This window comes from Protopterus annectens, chromosome 5.part0, assembly GCF_019279795.1.
Source record: "Protopterus annectens isolate FY-2018-M chromosome 5.part0, PAN1.0, whole genome shotgun sequence".
Lineage (NCBI taxonomy): Eukaryota > Metazoa > Chordata > Ceratodontiformes > Protopteridae > Protopterus > Protopterus annectens.
Window position 1 is genome coordinate 716,408,945 of NC_056735.1, and position 22,787 is coordinate 716,431,731.

At 44.8% G+C, this 22,787-nt stretch overlaps 1 protein-coding gene across 1 annotated transcript in view; it reads left to right on the forward strand.

Moving 5' to 3' along the window:
• Positions 1-22,787, forward strand: part of JADE3 (jade family PHD finger 3) — a 1,027,617-nt gene that overhangs the window by 708,601 nt on the left and 296,229 nt on the right. Inside the window, exon 7 of the mRNA XM_044071851.1 lies at positions 18,717-19,196. Coding sequence (XP_043927786.1) covers positions 18,717-19,196 — 480 coding nt within the window. The remainder of the gene's footprint in view (positions 1-18,716; positions 19,197-22,787) is intronic.

Below are 22,787 nucleotides of genomic sequence, written 5' to 3' on the forward strand. Positions count from 1 at the left end.
TTCTCAGTCTAGGGGTAGATCTAGACGTGGTAGGGGCAGAGCTCAGAGTTCTTTCAGGCCTAGAACAGGGAGTTCGCCTGCACAATCTTCGGGTGAGGGCAGGGGCCAGTCCTTTCGTAAACAGGCCCAATGACCTACTTTTTCAGCTGCCAGATCCTTCTTGCCTGGCAGCACCTTTGGGAGGAAGGTTAGCTCTCTTCAAGGAAAATTGGATGTTGATTACCCAAGACAAATGGGTATTGGATATCATACACCAGGGTTACAAGTTTTATTTCCATACCTTGCCTCCTTTCAAAGGCATGCCGGACGTTCCTCCTCAGCAAAGACTAGAGGCTCGCAAACAAATTTCTCTACTACTTCAAATAGGGGCCATACAAACGGTTCCTCTGCCAGAAGTGGGCCTAGGATTTTATTCTCGCCTGTTACTAGTACCAAAGAAAGGAAACACGTGGAGACCAATTTTGGATTTATCCATCCTCAACACATATCTGGACATTCCCAAGTTCAAAATGTTAACGTTACAACAGCTTTTACCTCTGCTGGGCAAAGATCACTGGATGGTGACTCTGGATCTCAAAGAGGCTTACCTTCATGTTCCTATCAGGCCCAGTTGCAGGAAGTATCTGCGTTTTCGGGCTGGGATTTCACATTATCAGTTCTCTGCATTGCCCTTTGGCTTATCTACTGCGCCCAGAGTGTTCACGAAGGTTCTGGCTCCAGTGGTAGCTTTCTTCAGGCTAAGAGGAATACAGATCTATCCTTATTTGGACGATTGCCTGATATTGGCCCAGGAAAAGGACGAACTTCTTCATCATTTACAGTATGTGATGGCAGTGTTAAGATGCCTGGGGTATTCTGTGAACGAAATAAAGTCCAGTCTAGTACCCTCTCAGGACATGTGCTTTCTGGGTGTGAGACTGAATACAGCATCCCAGATGGCCTTTTTGACCCCGGACAAACAAAAGAATCTTTCTCTTTACTTCCACCAGTTGTCTCATCAGTCCAGGCTGACTGCAAGGACAGTCCTTCAAGCCTTGGGGTTCATGGCATCTTGTATTCTGGTACTTCCCAATGCCAAACTGCATATGAGGAAGCTACAATGGTATCTCAAGAATGTATGGACACAGCACTGCCAAGATTTGGGCACTGTCATTCAAATAATACCTTGCATTCAAAAGGAATTTTTGTGGTGGGCTCAGGAATGTCACCTAAACAAGGGACTCTCTGTGACCCGGCCAGAGGCGAGTCAGATTTTAACGACGGATGCCTCAGACAAAGCTTGGGGAGCTCATCTAAATGGAAAATGGATACAAGACACGTGGCCTGCCAGACTTCAACATCTACATATCAACTTGAAGGAGATGTTAGCAGTCCAATTTGCATTGATAGCTTTCAAGGATTTACTTCTTCCAGGGCAGGTGTTGATTCAAACAGACAACACAACTGTCATGTGGTACATCAACAAGCAAGGGGAACGATTCTTATCCTCTATGCAGACAAGCAATGATTTTGTGGGAGACTGCTCTCAGTTTACAGCTAAATCTTCAGGCAAGGTTTCTGCCAGGAGCACAGAACTCCTTAGCAGATGTGTTGAGCAGACAAATTATGAATCCCCACGAGTGGAAATTGGATCCTCATGTATTTCAGAGATTGACAGTGTTATGGGGAACTCCAGACATAGATCTGTTCGCTTCTCCACTAAATTACCAGCTGCCAAAGTTTTGCACAAAAAGGTTTCATCCCTCAGCTTGGAAAGTGGATGCTCTCTCATTCAATTGGAGCAATCTTCACGTGTATGCCTTTCCACCTCTGCCTCTCCTTCCAAAGGTACTGCTGAAGGTCAGACAGGACAAGCCAAACATGATTTTAATAGCTCCAGATTGGCCTCGACAGCACTGGTACCCATTACTGTGAAGTCTGGTACGGGAGCCTCCATGGCCTTTGCCTTCGATTCCTCACCTGCTGTCTCAGGAGAACGGTCATTTACTCAATGTCAAACTTCATTCTCTACATCTGACAGCCTGGCATATTCTGGTTTAAACCCTGGAGGGTCTCAGCTTCCACAACAAGTTTTGAATGTTATTTTGGAGGCCAGAAGGCCTAGTACAAGGAAAGTTTACGCAGATAAATGGAGGAGATTTTTATTTTGGAGTACAGCAAAGGACTTTGATGTTTCTAAACCTAATTTAAGTGTGGCGCTTCAATACCTTACTGAGTTATTGGACAAAGGTTTGTCCTTCTCCTCTATAAAGGTTCATGCTGCAGCAATCTCTGCTCACTATGACTGTGACCCACCATTATTTTCTCAGCCTTTGTTTAAGCAATTCCTTAGAGGGGCAAAGAATATAAGACCCCACGTAGAGCTCCTACTCCTGCTTGGGATCTCAATTTTGTGTTGGAGAAACTCACTCTACAACCTTTTGAGCCTGCAGCATCGGCAGAGTTGAAATATTTATCTTGGAAGACTGCTTTTTGTTGGCCATTACCTCTGCGAGAAGGGTTTCTGAATTACAGGCCCTTATGGCAGTTGAGCCTTTCTTAATTTTCCACAAGGATAGGGTGTCTTTGTACTAACCCTTCTTTTATGCCTAAAGTGGTTTCTAGTGTGGCTTTAAACCAAACTATTCATTTGCCTACTTTTTATGCAAACCCCAAAATAAAGGGGAAAAGATTTTGCACACTTTGGATATTCACAGACAGTTGCGATATTATTTGAGCAGAACTAAAGGGTTCAGGCAGTCTCAGCAGTTGTTTCTTTCTTTTGCTTTGGGTTCTCAGGGCAAACCTGTTTCAAAACAAACTATTTCTAAGTGGATTGGTTTTGTATTGCTTTCTGTTATTCCCATCATGGTAAGGAGATTCCAGCTGGGATTAGGCCTCATTCCACTAGGGCTACTGCCACTTCTACAGCTTTTTAAGGGGTGGCTACTAAAGATATTTTGGAAGCAGCTACTTGGAGTTCAGTGCATACTTTCTCTAAGCATTACCACCTTCCACTTTACTCTAAATCTAGGGCTGGATTTGCAACTGCAATTTTACAAGGCATGTTGGCAGCTCCTAATGCTTTATAGTTTTGCCATCCTCCCTTACCTCTGCTTTGGGATTCTACCCATATGTAAGGACTGCAGCAATGTGAGATGAAGAACATAGTACAGTTTTGTACCTACCATAAATGTAGATGTTCGAAGATCCACATTGCTGCAGTCCAATTTACCCTCCCTCCTTCCCCTCTGTTGTTGAAGGTGGTGGTGTGGTTGGTGTTGTACATATTGTAAATATGGTTAGTGCACGGGTGGTTGGTTGGGTTTTGCTGGTTTTTGGCTTTGGCCTGTCTTGTTAGGGCCTTCTGACATCTGGGGCAAGAAAAGACTGAGGAAATGATGTCGGTCATGCGCTTTTGTACCCTGACGTCCTGATGTCAGTTTTAAGCGCCTTGACCGACGTCAGCCTAATACTTTGGTATTCGGGCCGACCGAGGACAGCGGACTACCCATATGTAAGGACTGCAGCAATGTGGATCTTCGAACATCTACATTTATGGTAGGTACAAAACTGTACTTTATACCACTCTGCACAACACTAGGAGTGCACATTTACCCCTACATGGATGATAGTTTTTCCCTGGATGAGACGATCTTTGAACTTCAGGCAGCCTTACATGCCACCACAAAGTGTTTCAGAAGGTAGAGTTCACCCTCAGTCTTCTCAAGTTCCAACTTCATCACCAGACAAGAATCTTCTTCCTGGGCACATTGGTAGACTCTGCTCAGTAGAATGTCTTCTTGCCCCAGGACAAGGTGGCCTTCCTGACAGAATTCCTACACAGCCTACTGACAAAGCAGACCTTCACAGCACAGGAGTACCTGGGAGCCCTAGGGTTCATGTTATCATGCATCCTGATTATACAATTGGCAAAGCCTCACATGAGGAAACTTCACTGGCTTCTAAAAATCTCTTGGGAACAACACTTTCAGTCCCTGGAAACCCAGTTGCCTCTTTTACCATGTCTCAAAACAGAACTTCTTTGGTGGAAAGACACCATCAAACTGAATCCATGTGCAGTGTTTTCCCTACCAGAGACAGACAAGGCCATCACCACAGATAGTTCCAAGGTAGCATGGGGAGCATACTTAGGTCTCTTGAAGGTACATGGGCTCTGGACCACAGACTAAAGGAAATTTCACATAAAAAATAACTACTGGCAGTCTTTCTAGGTATGAAAGCCTTTCAAAGTTATCTATCCCCTGCACACTGCAGATTTGGATGGACAACACCACAATTATGTGATACTTCAACTAACAAGGGAAACTCTCTCCTACACAGTGTGCAGTCTAGCAGTAACAATTTGTTTTTTTTGCACAGAAATTTCAATTGATTGAGGCATGACTGCAGTTAGGGGTACATAGAATAGGCAAGCAGGCCTGGAATTTATTGGAGTAAGCTGTCAAAAGAACCAAGGTATTGGGAACAAATAATTAGAGAGGGAAAGGTAGTAGAATGGGAAGAGGCCAAGAAGACATTTGGACTAAGGGCTAGAGATTGCCTTCCCTGTGGGACTGATATCTGAGTATAAGCAAAGAGAAAGGGGTCAGGGGAGGCTAAGTGCAAGATCTGCACAGGTTGAGTTTTTAGTTGAATCTAGAACAGAAGCTGCTGTTAAACAAGGGATAATTAGTAGGGCATATAAAATATTGCACGATAACTATAGGAACCAGTCATAGGAGGTCAGAAAAGATCGGGAAGAGAGATTAGTTAAGCAAATCACAAAGAAGTTTGCATAGGTACTTTTATACCCCAAGCAGACTCCAAAGAATTTTTCCCAAGTAGATGGTAAATGTTGGAGGTGTAATAGTGGTGAAAGAGGTACCTTGGAGTACATGATCTCAGTGTAATGAGTTGACAGACTTTAAAAATTCCCTACAGAGTACTGTTGTCAGTAATACTTGGCGAACAAATGAATATAACTAAGGAAATCAATTTTTGAGCTGGAGTGCAGGATCTGAATTGCATAGACGTATAGTTAGGCATTGTTAAGTTTAATGCTGATGGCTGCCATATAGCAATTACTCGAAAATGGAAATCAAAGTCTAAATCAATCATACTTGAAGTAGTGAATATTGCAGCAAAGATAAAAGAACAGGAAGTGTGTTTCTTAGAAAATGGTAGGGGTAAATTACGTAAAAAAAGGAAATTGTAGGAACAATGCATGTAGAAAAATGTTTTGGAGGAGGAATGAGGTTTGAGAGACCGGTAGGAACTGAACAATGTAATGTTGGTTTGACTGTATTGTGTAGAACAGCATATGTGATGTATAATGTTTGTAAATTTGAACTTGTTAATATGGTTTGATTACTTTTATATAAATGTAAGTTTGCCTGTGTCATAAGTGATAATTCAATGAAGGATTAAAAAAAAAAAAAAAAAAAAAAGGCATTTCACTCTGATAGCATCCTGCATCCCGTGCCAGACCAACACCTCAGCAGAATCATTGAACAGTGACATTCTGGACCCCAGCAAATGGATTCTAAAACTTGAGACCTTCTTAGACCTTATCAGTTTTGAAGGCTCCCCAGCATAGACCTGTTTGCCAATCACAAGCAACTCCTAAGGTTTTGATCAAGGTCCGAACAGACAGGGATATGGAGGACAGATGCCTTCTCCTTCAGGCGGATGGGTTTCTTCCTTTATGCCTTCCCACCTTTTCCCCTGATACCCAGGGTACTGATAAAGGTGAGGTCAGACAAGCTTATGATTCTCCAAGCCCCTTTCTGGCTGAGGCAACCTTCATTCTCCCTCCTCTGGGCCCTGAATGAAGGAAGATTTTTCATCATACCACAAGTGATAGGTCTACTTACTCAGCTAAAGGGGAAAGATAGTCAGACTAACAGCTTGGAGGATTGTTTTTTGAGCCTGTATAATGGAGCCAGTTGTACAGAAGTGCTGCCTGTCCTGAGAGAAGCAAGAAAACTAACCATCAGAAAGTCATTCTTTTCTAAGTGAAAAAGATTTTCCCTATGGTGCAAGAGTAGAAGCATTAACGCATCACTGGCAGACATAAACCTTCTATTACAATACCTGTCACAGTTATTCCACCAAGGACTCTTACTCCAGTATTACAGTTCATGCTTCATCTGTGCTGTCCTTTCCTGTTCCTCTCCTATTTCCACCCCTGCATGAAGCTTTTCCTGAAGGGGGTCATTCATCTTCGACCCTCTGTGAAAAACCTTATCCCTACCTGGGATTTAAACTTTGTTTTAGATGAGCTAACTTTGCAACCATTTGAACCAGCAGCACCTGCTCCTCTAAAGATAATCACTTGGAAGACCACTCTACTCATAGCTATCACCTCAACCTGGTGGGTCTCAGAACTACAAGCTTTGATATGCAAGTAACCTTTCACTGTGTCCATAGGGATGGGGTTACCCAAATAACTAATCTGTCCTTTATACCCAAAGTAGTGTCAGAGCTTTCCTTGAACCAAGCTGTTCATTTGCCAGTGTTCTTTCCTAATCCAAAGAATAAGGCAGAATAAATATTGCATTCCCTGGATGTACCCCATCTTCAAGTAGACTGTCTCTAAATGGATCGCCAACTGCTGCTTCTTTTGTTATGTTGATTGTGGTAAGTCAGTACCAATCCATGTCAGAGCACACGCCACCAGACAAAGTGCAGCCACCACTGACTTCCTCAAAGATGTTCCTACACTGGCTGTCATGGAAGCTGCGACATAGACATCTGTCACTTTTACTCGGCACTACCATTTAGCCAATGGCTCCAGGGCTAGGGCAGGGTTTGCAACTGCTTTTCTGCAAAACCTGCTCTCCCAGAAGCCCAACAGACAGCCTGCCCCAACTAGTAGCTTTGGAAGTCCTCCCAAGGATCTGTACTGCAACATTGTTTATGAAAATCGTGCAGTTTTGTCACGCTTAACCATAATTGTAGATGTTTAAGTAGATCAGTATTGCAGTAGAATCTCCCACACTCCTACCCTTTGGTCTGCTGGCCTCTCATAACCTCTCCCATGCTGGGGGGGAAGGGTGAAGGAAGCACATCAGAAGGGTAGCCATATTCTTTAGTCCCTTTTCGTTCTACTTGCACATACTTGATCCTTCCTCTACCCCCATCCAAGAAAGTTTTTTGTAGGGTTGTGCTATCCTCCGGCATCAAGACTGTTGCTGATGGTCTAGAAAGGCCTGAAGATGGTGCTGATGGATGTCCCTATTTCACCCTAATGTCTGAATGTTGGCCGTCAAACATCCATCAGGTGGGGATGATGAAAATACTCTGAAAAGCTAGCTGGTACTGGGCTTCTGCATGGCAGGAAAACCCAAGGATCAGTATTGCAACATTGATCTACTTGTAGATCTACACTTATGGTAGGTGTGACATAGCTGTACTTTGCACCTTCTCCCACCTATCCTTCAGGATTTACTTTCCCAAAGCACCATAGAGCCAGTCCCTTTTCAGTTTGTGGGAAGAGGATTTTACACCAGGCTGTTCCTGGTGCAAAAAAGAGGAGGACAGTAGAGATCCTTTCTGGACCTGTCTCAGCTCAACACTTTCCTGAAGATATCTACTTTCAAAATGCTTTCTCTTCATACCCTTCTTCCCTTTATCCTTCCAAATGCCTACTTAACATCTTTGGACTTGATGGATACATACCTGCATATGCTTATATACCTGTCTTGCAGGAAATTCCTGAGGTTCTGTACTGGCTGACCACATTTTCAGCTTTCTGTTTTGCCCTTCAAGCTTTCTACTGACCCAAGAGTTTTCACAAAGTGCCTAGCTCCAGCTGTAGCTTTTTTGTAGGACTCAGGGAATACAGATATTACCCTACCTAGATGATCTGCTAATCCAGGTTTCATTGCCTCATACTCTACTCCTGCATCCCAAGGTCACCGTCACCCTCCTCTTGCAACTGGAGTTCACGGTCAATTTCAAAAAGTCTTTCCTTCAGCCCACTCAAGACCTAGGTTTCATGGGTTGCAGAGTAAACACAAAAAACATGCAGGCCTTTTTGCCCCAGGAGAAGGTGCAGAGCCTCACAAGGGAGGTTCTCAGAGCATTAGGTTACATGGCAGCAACCATCTCTTTGCTTCCACTTGCCAGGATGCATATGAGAAAGATACAGTGGTACTTCAAAAATGTATGTTCCCAACAATCTTACCCACCTGGAAACACGGGATCTGAAGTTGTCTTCATTTGCTCTTCAACCTGTGGTTCCTTGGATCCGGCACGGATCCAACTCGGCCACCTTTCCAGCATCTGATCTGAGCTCCAAGCACCTCTCCTACCCATAATGCCCCTGTCTCCCTCCTTCCCCCAGATCTCATTTGCCACGCTAGCATAAGCATCGTGATCTGCTGCTCTGAGCTTCCTTCGGGTAAGTGAGTGATTTTTGGTGCATTTCTATTCATTTTTACTTAAATTTCTTTCCTTTCTATCCCTTTTCTACCTTCCCTACCTTTGCACTGTTCGTGGGTGTAAAAAAAAAAAAATTCTTCTTCATCTACCTTCTATCTGGAAGCGTGTGTCTGTGTGTCTATGTGTTTGTGTAAGGGTTGTTCTGGTTGGGCCTCCTTGCTGCGACTATGTCGGAGAATCCCAAACCAGGCTTTAGAAAGTGTGCAGAGTGTGGCCATATAAGCTCTCCCCAGCTTATGGCCACACTCTGTGCATAGTATGTTTAGGGGTTGCCCACCTCAAGTCCTCCTGTTCCATCTGCGTGGGCTTCAACCCCTGCGCATTGATGAACAGGAGGAACAAGCTAATTTTAAAAGGCCTTCTCCCCCCTACCTCTGGGGCCCAGGCCTCCTCAACCCCAACTACTACTTCTCCTTCTGTCCCCGCCCCAGCCTTTGGGACTCAAACTTCCACCAAAATGTCCGGGGACTGGGACAAGCATAGACACCGGGACAGGCCGAGGAAGTGATTCCCAGATTGTTCGGCCTCCACTGGTCCCTCAGGAAAGGTTCTCTCGGCCCCACGACCAGAGTCTCCTCGGCTCCATTCCCCTTGCTTTTCCTCGGAGCCGGAGGAGCTTCGGATCCATTAGCCAGACCCGGCTGCCCTCCACCGACTCTCCAGGCCAGTATTGGTGGCCTCTTCATCCTGGTCCACCCGCAGCCTTTCCAGAACAGAGGTGGACAGGATGATGTGGAAATTTATCCACATTCAGATACAGATTATAGGTTCATAGGTAGGTACTAGGCTATCGACCCTGGGGCCTATATAAACCTAGCCAAAAAGGTTCCCTGGCTTTTTCCACCGAAGAAAATTATTTTCCTGTGCCCCTGTCAAGCAGTACCACAGAAGTGATCCCCGGGGTGAATTTTCTATTTCCCATCCAGTCGTCAAGATTTTTCTTAAAGAGGGCCAATGAGGAGCTTTACTTGACATGAATGGGTAGTTTGTTCCAGAGTATGGGAAGTCTCAGGGACAGGAATCTATCCCTCCAGCATGTTCTGTTTGTTGTGGTGACAAGGTTTAGGTCCCTGAAGTGTGTGGTTGGAGAGACTGGGATTTCTTTAAGTGTAGCATGTCCAGCAGCTCTGGGTTTGACATAGCTTTGTATGTTAGGCAGAGATTGCCTCTGAGTAGGCGATATGCGACTAACTAGAGCTGGAGTTTTTTGAGACGGTCTGTGTATGGCATCTGTTTGAGGCTGGTAATCCTCTTAGTGAGGTATTTCTGTGGCCTTTCCAATTGTTGTAGGTGTCTTGTGAGATACATGCCAAATGGGGCATTGTACTTTATAATGTGTTTGATGAGGGATGAGTAGAGAAGAACAATGACCTCCTTTTTTCTAGAGGAGAACCCTTTTGTGCTGAGGTGTGCCATGTAGACTCTTGCCTGCCCCCTCTCCTTCTGGAGCAGGGGTATGCAGTCCGTGTTCCTACCGATTACTCCTCCGATCCGACCCCCGGTTTCGGAGCCTTTGGATCCGACGACTCTCTGCATCAAGGGGTCCAGGCTGACGGTACCTTGTACTTCGACACCGGCCGTTACCTTGAGTGGGTCGGATCCGATGAGCTCGGATCCATCTGGCTCTTGGAGCTGTAGCCTCGGCACTGGATCTGAGGGGAGGGTGTCAGCTCTGAGCCTTTTGGAGCAGAGCCTTCCAATCGGAGTCTCTGCACCTAGAGGTTTGGCTTTGACTCCCCTGATGATCCAGAGGGTGGCGGATCTTACTGTACTTCCTTCTCAGACAGTTCACTCCCCCACTGCCTTTGACATGGTCGAGAGGGTTCTCTCAATACCATCGAGGCCCTTGACTATCTTGTCTTCGGAATCTGCCCAGGCTCCCTCTGTTTCTGTATGGATTCTGCCATCCTGCTACCTCAGGGACAGCCTGCCGCCTCTTGTCCCAGGAAGCTTCTACATGGGAGCTGCAGACATTTTTGAGTCTTCCCCAGAAACTCCCCCTGTGGAGGTACATTGAAAACATACGTGCAGAAGGAGGCACATTGACTCCCCACTGGAGTCCCTCATGGAGGACACCTATTTGGAGTCAGGGGAGGGTTCGCCCGGTCAACCCCCCAGGATGTCTCCTTTCGGCAATGGGGGTGGGGGGGGGGAGGTCTGCCCAGAAACCCAGCTCGAACTAATCGGTGTTCATGGAGGCATTTGGCACAGGACCGTTTACATCCTGGGTATCCCCTCCCGTGGATACATGGGTGGATTTCATTACATCTCAGGAATGGAACCAACCTGACACAGTGGAGCCAATCCCCAAACACCCAGACAAGATTTTGAGTGCTCCCACAGACAGGACCCATTGGACCAAGGGAACCTCTGTAGATGCCATGATAGTGGCAGCAGCCACTAAGAAGGAGCTTGTGCAGGAGAGCTCCACGATCCATCCACCAGACTTAAAGTCCAGAATGTTGGATAGCTTTGGAAAGGGAGTGTACACTTCAGCCACGATTTCGGTATGTGTGCTGAATTATATGGCACACATAATTAGACTCCAGCGAGACCTTGTCACGGAGATCGCTGAGTCTACCCCAGGGTCCATGATAGCGGAGAACCAGAAGGTTTTCTCTTCTCATATGGCCAAACTCACGTCGATTGCCAATACCTCTATGTTGCTTCTCTCTCATGCCACCGAGGGCACCACTAGAGTTACCAGGACAGGCATCACGCCTGGCTCTGACTCTGTGCATTCTTGGAATCCTTTGCCAACTCCCCGTATGATGGTTCCTCTCTCTATGAAAAGTCGGTATATGATACTCTTGTCCAGAGCGAGAATGACAGGAAGATTCTGTCTGTTGTCGGGATCTGCTTCTCCACCCCCCAACGATCCTTTTCGAGGAATCAGTGAGGGCCAAAGAAGGTGTGGTTTCAAGTCACAGAGTTACTCCCAGGACTCACCTTCCCCTAGAGGCAGAGGGGTATTCAATAGACGACACCCACATGGCAGAGGGGGTCCGAGGAATCAGGGGTCTCGAGGGCCCTTCTCAGAGAGACCCGCTTAGCAGGCCTAAAGGGTTGCCCAGCTGCTCAGCTCTGGTGGCAGTCGGATGGTGCCTCTCTCTACACCCAATGGCTTGGTAGTCTATCACAAATGATCACTGGGTGTTGCAGATCATATCCAGAGGCTATTCTATCCACTTCAGCCAATCACCCCTTCTGCCCAAACATCTCCCGGATGTTCCACCCACGCAAAGGGAGGAAGAAGCACTGGAAATTGCAAAACTGCTAGAAAAGCGAGTCATCCAACCAGTCCCCTCAGGCCAGACCAGATTAGGCATTTATTCCTGATTCTTTTTGGTGCCAAAGAAGACGGGGGACATAAGATCCATTCTGGATCTTTCCATTCGAAATCTGTCAATTGTGAAGACAAAGTTCCAGATGGTCACTCGTCAATCTGTCCTGCCCTATCTACAAGAGAACTATTGGATGTGCTCAGTCGACCCTCAGGATGCGTACTACCACATCAAAATTGGCAGGCGCTCCCTAAGGTTTCTCTGCTTCCGGTTGTGGGCCAGTCATTACCAGTTAAGACCGCTCTCCTCCCAGGGTGTTTACCAAAGTGATGGCAGTGGTAGCAGTTCATCTAAGACTACAGGGATTCCAGGTCTTCCCCTACCTGGAGGACTGGCTCCTTGCTGCCCCTTCCAGCCATCAACTCTGCCAAGCGAGGGATTCCTTACTACACTTGGCTCATCATTTGGGCATAACCATCAATCTCAACAAATCCTTACTGACCCTGGTTCAATTGCTAGATTTCATCGGGGCTCAGTTGGACATGATTCAAACCAAGGTCTTCCTAACCTCAGAGAGGATTGAGTCCCTAAAGCTACATGTCCACTGTATCCTTCAAGCTCAGTCGCTGACGGCAGAATTGGTATTATGGGCGTTGGGGTCCATGGCGGCCACGGTCAGTCTTTTACCCATGGCTCGACTGCGAATGCAGGTACTTCAGTGGACCCTTGCAGTTAAATGGTCCATGATAGATCTTCCATTATCTCAACCTATTCGAGTATCTCTGGTGTGCAGGTCTGGGGTCATCCCTTTCTTCTGCCTCCCCTTTTGGCCATGGTGACAACGGATGCCTCCCTACTGAGGGGGGGGGGGGGCACAGCTTGGGAAGGAGAGTCTAAGGTATGTGGTCCCTCTACGAGACTCAATTGCATGTCAATGTCCTGGAGATGAGGGCGGTGCTCCTATCATTGCAAACTCTCCACGCCCATCTTCCCCTAGGGACAATTGCTATCCAGACAGACAACATGTCTGTACTCTGGTACATCAACAAGCAGGGGGAACCAGGTCTTATCCCCTGAGTCAGGAGGCCATGAGAGTGTGGGAGTGTGCGATCTTCACCGGCTGTTTTCTGGTGGCAATGCATATTCTGGGGAGATCCAACATCCTAGCTGACTGGCTCAGCAGGTCTATCTTGATGTCTTAAGAGTGGTCTCTGAATCCTTCAATAGCGAAACAGATCTTTCTCAAGTGGGGACAGCCTTGCTGCAATCTCTTCTCCTCTCCTTCCAACTTGAAGTGAATCGAGTTTTTCACTCTGGACCCCCCGCCAGGGGGAAGCCCCTAGAGACGCTTTGGTTCATGCTTGGCTCTCCAGTTTTCTGTATGCAGATCCTCCTCTGCTCCTTCTACTGAAATTTCTTCAGAAAGCTTGCAGGCTGGGGTGCTCTGTCATCCTCATTGCCCCATTCTGGTCTTGCCAAGTATGCTTTCCCTCTCTGTGGTCTTAAGTTGTGTGTCCACACTGGACGTTAGATCCAATTACAGATCATTTCTCATCCCTCAGGTATCCCCCATCCAGACCTGGTCAGTCTGAAGCTCAGTGCTCCAGTTCCCGTGATAGGACGTCCAGGTTATCCTCACCAGTCAAAAGAATCCCTCCCTCCTTCCCCCTGCCTTGTATAGGCTGTGTGATCGTCTGGTTAGATGAGGAATGGTCACCATATGAGCATGGTTCTCTTCTCCTCTGCTTGATTAGGGAGATCCTTGTGATGAGATGAGAACTGCATAACACTGGGATGCTTGGGTGGGCAGCAAACTCGATCTGAAGGGAGGAGGGAGACAGGAGCTTTATGGGTAGGGGAGAAGCTTGGAGCTCGAATCAGATGCTGGAAAAGCGTCTGAGTCGGACCCGTGCCAGATCTAGAATGCCCACAGGCTGAAGACAAATGAAGATCAACAACTCAGATGGAATGTTATGGTGAGTACATAACTTCTTTTTTCACTCATAACTTGCCTCAAGGGGGAGAACCTTTAGTGGGTAACACAGGTGAACCTCAGACCAGGCTTGTCCTTCAAGGTGCAGACTGCAAGTCAAGCACTGAACTCAGATGCTTCTGAGTAGGGTTGGGGGGCATGGACGAGGGCTCACCCTCAAGGTAGAAAACATCACCCTGAAAAAGATTTCTCATTCAGGCCTTGTAAGTCTTCTTCCATCTGTGAAAACAAGGACCTGTAAAAGTATTCACAGCCAGCACAACAGTCTTGTGGTACATAAACAAGCAAGGTGGGACAAGTTTTTGCCAGTTATTCAGGTTGGCTGAGATTGCTTGGGACAAGGCCATCAATGCAAACATATCCCTTCAAACAGTATGCATTCCTTTCCAAGACAATTGAACAGGTCCATCAAAGGCCTCATGAATAGATGCTCAACAGACTTCCTAGATGTAATCCACAAGTGGGATACACCATAGATAGACTTAATTGCCTCAAACAGCTCCCTGGTTTCTGCACAAGGACTCCTTGTCCCCAGGCTTGGAGGACAGATGCCTTGTCTTTCCGGTAGACAGGAAAGTTTCTTTATGCCTTCCCTTCACTTCCTTTTCTACCAAAGGTCTTACTAAAAAGTCCAAAAAGAAAAGCCAATAATTCTACTGGTGACTCCCTTTTGGCCAAGGCAGCTTTGGATGCCCTTTCTCTGTCTCCTAGCCAGGCCAATCACCAGAAGCTACCCCATGAAGTGAACCTGATCATACAACAGAAGGGCTCATTGCTGCACACCAACCTGTCATCCTTCAGCCTTACTTAATGGGACAATAGGATGCTGATCCCTTCCAGACTTCAGTTTTCTGAAGATATGCTTCAGGTTCTCCAGGAGGCAAGGAGACTAACTACCCAGAAATCTTAAATAGCCAAATGGAAGAGATTTTCAATCTGGAGTTGAGCTAAAAATCTGAATCATATAAGTTGTGAGACTCCTCTTGTTTTATCTTACTTGTGTGAGCTCATCAAAGGCAGTTTGGTATATTCATCTATTAAAGCCCACCTTTCAGCCATCTCAGCCTGCCTTCCACTTAATCCCCCTGTTATCTCCAGGCTTGAGGTCAATTTCTGAAAGTGGTACTGCACTTAAACCCTCCAATAAAACCTGTGCCTCTCCTTGAGTTCTCAACTTTGTGTTGGAAAAATTCAGTCTACCTCCCTCTGAGCCAGCTGCTTCCTTATTTCTCAAATTCTGCATCTGGAAAATCATTTTGTTGGTAACACTTATTCCTGCTATAAAAGTCTCATAGCTCCAGGCATTCATGGCTTCTTCCCTCTTTCTTATCTTTCATAAGTACAGAGTGCCCTTGAGGGTCAGTCCCTCTTTCATTTCTAAAGAGGTTTGTGATCGTCTGTTTGCAGATCTGACATCTGTTTGTTTCTTTCATAAAATCTAAGCTAGGACAGCCATTATCCAAACAGTATATTGCTAGCTGGATTTCTAGATCCATTTCATTTTGCCACACTTACCATGGCAAATCCCTGACCTGTTTCTCAAAGATTCATTCTGCTAGAGCAATGCCTTCTTGAGCTTTCTACAAGGGGGTTAGATTCCAGATTAATCATAAAAACAACTTCCTGCTCTTCATTATACACATTTCCTAAGCACTACAGAGTAGACAGAAACAGATGCTTGGTGCCAGAGCCATGGGCTCAAGCTTAATGCCAAGAAATATATAGTTATCCCGTTTGGAAAAAAAACATGTAACCATGAATTACCACATAGGTGGCAGTACACTAAACATCAAAAGTGTGATGAGAGACTTAGGGACACAGGTGGACAGTGGTCTCACCTTCAATAACCATATTGCCACAGCAGTCAGGAAATCCTTCTATGTGGCACACCTCATCACTAAGGGCATTTCATCCAGAAAAAAGGAGGTCATTGTCCCACTGTATTCATCCCTCATTAGACCCATTATAGAGTATAACGCCCCATTTGGTATGTACCTCACAAGACATCTGCAACAGCTGAAAAGGCCGCAGAAATGCCTCACTAAAAGAATCACAGGCCTAAAGCAGATGCCATATGCTGACCATCTAAACAATCTCCAGCTATATTCTGTGGCATATCTTCTACTCAGAGGTGATCTCTGCTTAACATACAAGGCTATGTCAAACCCTGTGCTGTTGGACATGCTCCACTTAAAGAAATCCCAATCCCTCAGAGCCACATGCTCCAGGGATCTAAGCCTTGCCATCACAATAAACAAAACATGCTGGAGGGATAGGTTCCTGACCCAGGGACTCCCCATACTCTGGAATAGACTGCCCATACATGTCAAGCAGAGCGCCTCCTTGGCCCTCTTCAAAAGGAACCTTGATGATTGGATGGGAGATAGGAAATTCACTCCGGGGATCATGTCAGTCACCCTACTAGACAGGGGTCCAGGGAAGTAAATATTGTGGGAAGAAATATCCAGGGAATTGTTATGGCTAGATTTGTATAGGCCCTAGGGCCAATAGCCTAGTACCAACCTATGACACCTTTTTCAAGTCCAGGGCTGCCTTTGCCAGGTCACTTCTTTCTGGCCTCTTAGACAGTTCTAACAACTCTCAACCACCCACCCGTTTACTCTCTTTAAGCTATGTGAATTACCCATCTTTTTGGAAAACTGTGTCAGGGTTTCAGTCAAGAGATAATACAGTTGTGTCAGAGCTTAGCATAACAGTAGATGTCCCACTGGTCACTGTTGCAGTATTCCTTTCCATCCACCTTCCCCCTTCTTTTCATCTTTATCCTTTGTTTACTCTACTACCCTGTCTGGCAGCCTCTAGGATTGAGGGAGACCCTTTTCCCCTCCTGTCTATTTTTTTTCCTTAGATGTCTTCAGGCTGCTGGCTTGGAAATAGTCTGAGAGTTTACGCTCGTGCATCTGCTTATGTACCCCAGTACTCACAAGCTGATGTCATGCATCAGATGTATGGCTTATGGAAGGATTAGGCTTTGGTACCCTCCCTGGTTGGATGTCAGTGGTGATAAGCCATCTGTCCAGAATACTGCAACAGGAATTAGAAGGACATCTCTTGTTATGGCAAGTTCTTACACAGCCCCACTTTTTAGTTATTTCCACAAGAAATGTCTCCAAGATGCAAGTTTTTGTGTCATAGGTTCATAGGTAAGTACTAGGCTAGCTGCCCTTGGGGGCCATTTTAAGCTTAGCCAGTTTGCCTTTTTGTGCTTTTAATAACCTATCCCATGTAGTTATAGATTGGCCTTGCATATCATTTGACCCCCTAATGAGAATACTTGGGATTATACCATAGGTAATTTGAGGGGACCCATGCATGGGATAAAGCAGTTAGGAACCGCCTCTGCCCATTAGTAGTACAGGGGAAGGAAGGCCTGGGTAAATTTTCTGTTTCCCATCTATAGAACTAAGTTGCACTTGAATATGGACAGGGATGAACTTTGTTTTATGTGGATGGGGAGTCTGTTCCCAGCACTGGTATCTTTTGCAAGATATACCTGTCCCTCCAAACCATTCTTTTGATGTTGCAGAAGAGGTTTAGATCTCTAGACCGAGTATTTCTGATACTGTTTGACTTGCTGATGCAGTAAATGTGTCAGTAATGGGTTGGAGGATGCTTTGTATACCAGACACAGGTCACCTCTTAGCAGACTGTAGGATACTGAGTATAGTGCCAGGGCTTTGAGTTGGACCATGTAGGACATGTTGTTTAGGCCTTGTATCCTTTAGTAAGGTATCTCTGTTGGTGTTCCAGTTGTTGCTTGCATCTGGACAGGTACATGCCAAAGGTGGCATTATATTAAATGATTGCCCTAATAAGGGCTGAATAAAGGAGAACAATGACATCCACAGAGCTAGATACAATCCCTTTGTTTATAATTGGTACAATATACAAGGACTTTCTTACAACAGTAGACACATGTTGGTCAAAAGTTGGGTCATTATCCACATAAGATCCCGAATCGCAAACAACTGGGTCAACTTTGTCAATCCTCTTTACCTAAGTGTCCATAAGGTTACAATGTCAGTGGAACTAATTCATCATTTATGACCAAAGTACTACATGTATGCTTTTCTGATTACTGTAACAGAGATTAATTATTGCTCTATTGTATGTATTCCCACAGACCGTTCAGATTTTATAGGAGCAAGGCCAACTGTATGAGAAAAACTCATAATCATTTATCTCCTCTGCTAACATAAAATTGGGCTCAAAAGTTTTTAAAAAAAATTACAGATGGTTGACTAATTGCATTAAAATCTGTTATGAGAAATACGTTTACTTTCTGTACCTAAAGCTTACTTAACAAGGGCAGTAGATATTTTTCAGGAGGGCATATTTGGATGATATTTATGCAGCAGCTTAATGTGGGCTTCACTGAACACTTTCACAAGACACTAAAATTTGAATGTGATCCTTAGATTTAGGTCTTACTTCATGGCCATAGTTATTTATTGGGTTATGCCCATGAAAGTGGCTACTTGGGAGGATTAAGCGTGGGACTGTGCCCTGTTATTGACGAGGATGGACTTCCTTGTACCAGATAACAAATATTTTATGCTTACCTTAACATTAGTTCTGGATGAGTAGGTTCATTCTCCTCAACATACTCACTATCCTTCCATTGCCCCAATACAGACGTGATTTAGTGGATTCTTAATTGTGCATGTTATTTCTTATTCACTTTACTGTGGTATGACATTTGGAGAGGTATTTAGTTTACAGAGCATTACAGGGAAAAGAGGGAGGGAGGGACCATCACTCTGGAAATGTTTAACATATTAAGCTAAACTGAATGTAATATTATGGTAGGTGCACAACTTTCTTGTATTCATCATGTTCTTAAGTTTGTCCAAGTTGTTTTAAAATACAGTGGTTATTTACAATGCATTTTTTATATGTCATAACATATTCTCTCTTTTACAATGTTTAAAAATGTCCTAATTGGGGATTATTAGTCAATATAATGAACTTTCTTTTTTTCCTTTCCCCAGTGCTCTGTAAAAAGCTGCATCACAGCCTTTCACGTCACCTGTGCTTTTGAGCAAAACTTGGAAATGAAGACTGTCCTGGATGAAGGGGATGAAGTGAAGTTCAAGTCTTACTGTCTTAAGCACAGCAAGAACAAACCATCACAGTCACAGGTAGACACTGAAGAACATTTGAAGGTTTCTGAGATAAAACACAAACATGCAAACATTGAAAAAACTAATGTACGTACTCAAAAACTGAAAGAACTAGAAGAAGAATTTTACACTTTGGTGGACATACAAGATGTAGCTGCTGAACTGACTTTGTCTGCGTTTATAGTAGACTTCATTTATAAGTACTGGAAGTTGAAACGGAAGAGCAACTTTAACAAACCTCTACTGCCTCCCAAGGAGGATGAAGAGAACGGCTTAGTGCAGCCTAAAGAAGACAGTGTTCATACAAGGATGAGGATGTTTATGCACCTCAGGCAAGATTTGGAAAGGGTAAGGGGTAGACTGAAGTCTTTAGATTTGTATAAAAGTGAACAAGAGATTTCATATGAATAGAGCAATGTATTTCATAGGTTCTAACATATTATATTCATTGTCTTAGAAATCACGTAAGAATTTCTTGGTCCACAGCACCTCATTTTTTTCTGACAGAATCCGGTTAGTTCCTGTATTCTAGTGCTTCCATCACTTCACAAGGTAGGTGGTGGGTGTCAGCATAGGAATGGGAAAGTCTGGCTCACAAGGTATGACTAGTACTAGGTAGGGTATTACTTTGCATTACATTTATGTTTAGAGCTAGTCATTAAATTAGCCTCCCTGTTGTTTTAGGCCTTTTGCAGAGACAGTACTATAAAAATGGTGAGATGCTTATAGGTTCATAGGTAGGTACTAGGCTATTGGCCCTAGGGCCTATATAAGCCTAGCCAAAAAGGCACCCTGGCTTTCGCCAGCCAAGAAAATTATTTTCCTGTGCCCCTGTCAAGTAGAGCCACAGTGGTGATCCCCAGGGTGAATTTCCTATTTCTCATCCAGTCATCAAGATTTTTCTTGAAGAGTGCTAATGAGGAGCTTTGTTTGATATATATAGGTAGTTTGTTCCAGAGTATGGAAAGTCTCTGGGACAGGAATCTATCCCTCAAGCATGTTCTGTTTATTGTGGTGACAAGGTTTAGGTCTCTAGAGCATGTAGCTTGGAGGGATTGGGATTTCTTTAAGTGGAACATGTCCAACAGCTTTGGGTTTGACATAGCTTTGTATGTTAGGCAGAGATCGCCTCTGAGTAGGCGATATGTGACAGAGTAAAGCTGGAGTTTTTTGAGACGGTCTATGTAGGGCATCTGTTTGAGGTCAGTAATCCTCTTTGTGAGGTATTTCTGTGGCCTTTCCAGTTGTGGTAGATGTCTTGTGAGGTACATACCAAATGGGGCGTTGTACTCTGTAATGGGTCTAATGAGTGACGAGTAGAGGGGAACAATGACCTCTTTTTTCCTGGATGAGAAACCTTCTGTGATGAGGTGTGCCACGTAGAAGGATTTCCTGACTACTGTGGCAATGTGATTATCAAAGGAGAGACTACTGTCCACCTGTGCCCCAAGGTCTCTTATTACACTTTCGGTGTTAAGTAGACTACCACCTGTGTGGTAGCTCATGGGTACAGAGTTTTTTATCTAAGGGGATGACAATGCACTTTTTGGCATTGAGCTTGAGGCCATGACTTTGACACCAGGCATCTGTCTCAGTGAGGCCCTTTTGTAGGATGTCCACATCGTTAGGCGTTTCGATTATGGCTCCTAGTTTGCAGTCATCTGTGAAATTCGTTAGCCAAAGACCTTCTGTGTTAGCCTGTACTTCAGAAAAGTAGATACCAAACAGGAGAGGACTTAGGACTCTGAACCCTGTGGTACTCCACTTGTCACTGGTCTGAAGTCGGACTTGGAGTCTGCTACTTTCAGAGTGTGGGTTCTGACAGTGAGCCAGTTGGCAACCCATCTTGTGACATAAGGATTTATATCTAGTTTAGTGAGTTTCTCTATAATTCCAGAGTGGGAGATGGTGTCAAAAGCCTTGGCGAGATCTAGATAGGCTGTGTGAACCACCTTACCCTCGTCTATGGCTTTGGTGACTGCTTCAAAGAAGTCTTATCAGGTTTAGGAGACATGATCTGCCTTTTACAAACCTGAACTGTGTGGGGTCCAGAGTTTGGATATTACCAATGTCTTTGTTTATAAGTTCCATGGCCTTGCAGAGCAGGCTCATTACGCTAATGGGGCGGTAGTTCCCGGGGTCCATAGTGGCTCCCCCTTTGTGGAGTGGGATAACCATTGCTGTGCACCATTCAGTGGGCACAAAGCCTGAGGTGAGGCTATGATTGAACATGGTGCTTAGGTGGGGTGCTAGTTCATTCTGTAGTTTGTGTCGAATGCAGCCTGGGATGTTGTCAGGTCCCATGGATGCTGTGTTCTTGGCTTTGGAGGGTGTGGTTTTTACCTGTGCAGCCATGATTACAGGAACTTTACATTTTTCCGGTATACAGATGGGCCCTTTAGGGGTGAGAGGGGGGTGTAAAATTAGCATTGAACCTATCTACCAGGATGTTGGCAATATCAATTGGTTCTGTATATTTAGTGCCATTGTGCTGTAACTCAGAGCAGATCTGAGTGTTACCATTGAGATTCTTGACATGCCTATAGAATGCTTTGTGGTTGTCATTAGAATCACTGGTGATTTTGTTTTCATAACTAGCTTTGGAGGATTTTATGAGGGATCTCGGCTTCTTACTGAGGCTGACCAGATAGTTCCTCCAATCATGGGATTTTACTCTTTTTTCCAACAGTTTCTTTCTTCTGCTGTAGAATTTGTTTATGGCAGGGGACCACCAGATTGCCTTCCTTTTTTGGAGGATAGCATCTTGGTTCTGTTAGGGATAGCATGATCCATGCACTCATGTAAGTGCTTAAAAAAGTGCATTTGTGTAGGATTCAGCAGTCATACCTGTATTGTCTGTCTGCATGGGTATCGTGAAGTTTGCCACTTCTGTCTTAAGAAGCGTGAAGTTGTCTTTGGAGAAATTTTTTACAGTGGTTTTCCTAATGGGGGTGAGGGTGGGATGTGGATGTCTAGGGTGATTAGCTTGTGGTCGGATCTGACCAACGAGGAATTGACCTCTGGTGTGGAACACCAGTCGCCCATGTTGGTAATGACCAGGTCTAGGGTATTGCTGCACCTGGTGGGGGTGTGGATAAGTTGATCCAAGGCATTGGAATATATGAATTCCAGAAAACGTTGAGCAAAAGAGTTGGTACATGAGTAGTTTTCCCAGTTAATGGTGGGGTAGTTGAAATCGCCCATTATTAGGGTGTTGGGTTGTACCCTAATATTTTCCAGTGCATCAAGAAATGAGGAGTGGGAATCCTGGGGCATGGTGGGGGATCTGTAGCAAGTTACAGTTTGGAGTGCAGTCTTGCCCAGAGTTAGTTGCACTTGGATAATCTTGGATGCATTATGCTGAGCAGCTATCCTGTAGGTGTGGATATCTGTAATGAATATGGACACGTCTCTGCCTTTAGTGTTTCGGTCCAGGTTAGGTGGCCGAAAGGTGTGGTATGAATTATAGCCTGGTAATGCAGGGTTGCTCTCTGGAGCCTTGAACCAGGTCTCTATAACTGCACAGATGTCGAAGTTCTCCATTTTAAGGAGTGGCTCAAGTGAATGCATTTTGTGGTTTAGACTTCTAGCACTGAGTAGCATTACCCTCAGATTTTGCTTGCTTGTACCTGTTACAATGGTGAATTTGTCATTTGAACCTTGCCTAAAAGAGAAAATACCTTGTTTTCTAAATAACCTAACCTTTGCTGGTATTTTTCATTCTTTATTGTAGACTGATTAAAATTATTCATGCCTTAGTGTGTGAAAAGCAGAATTTGTTAGCTGAAGAAATACATTACTTGTACTCATATTAGTAGATTTTCTAACAGTAACCTTCTTTGTACTGTAGCTACTTTCTTTGTCATTGCTTTTCTTTGTTTTAATATGACTTTCTACACATACTCAAAGCTGTTTTTCATCTAGCTCCATCATTTTCCC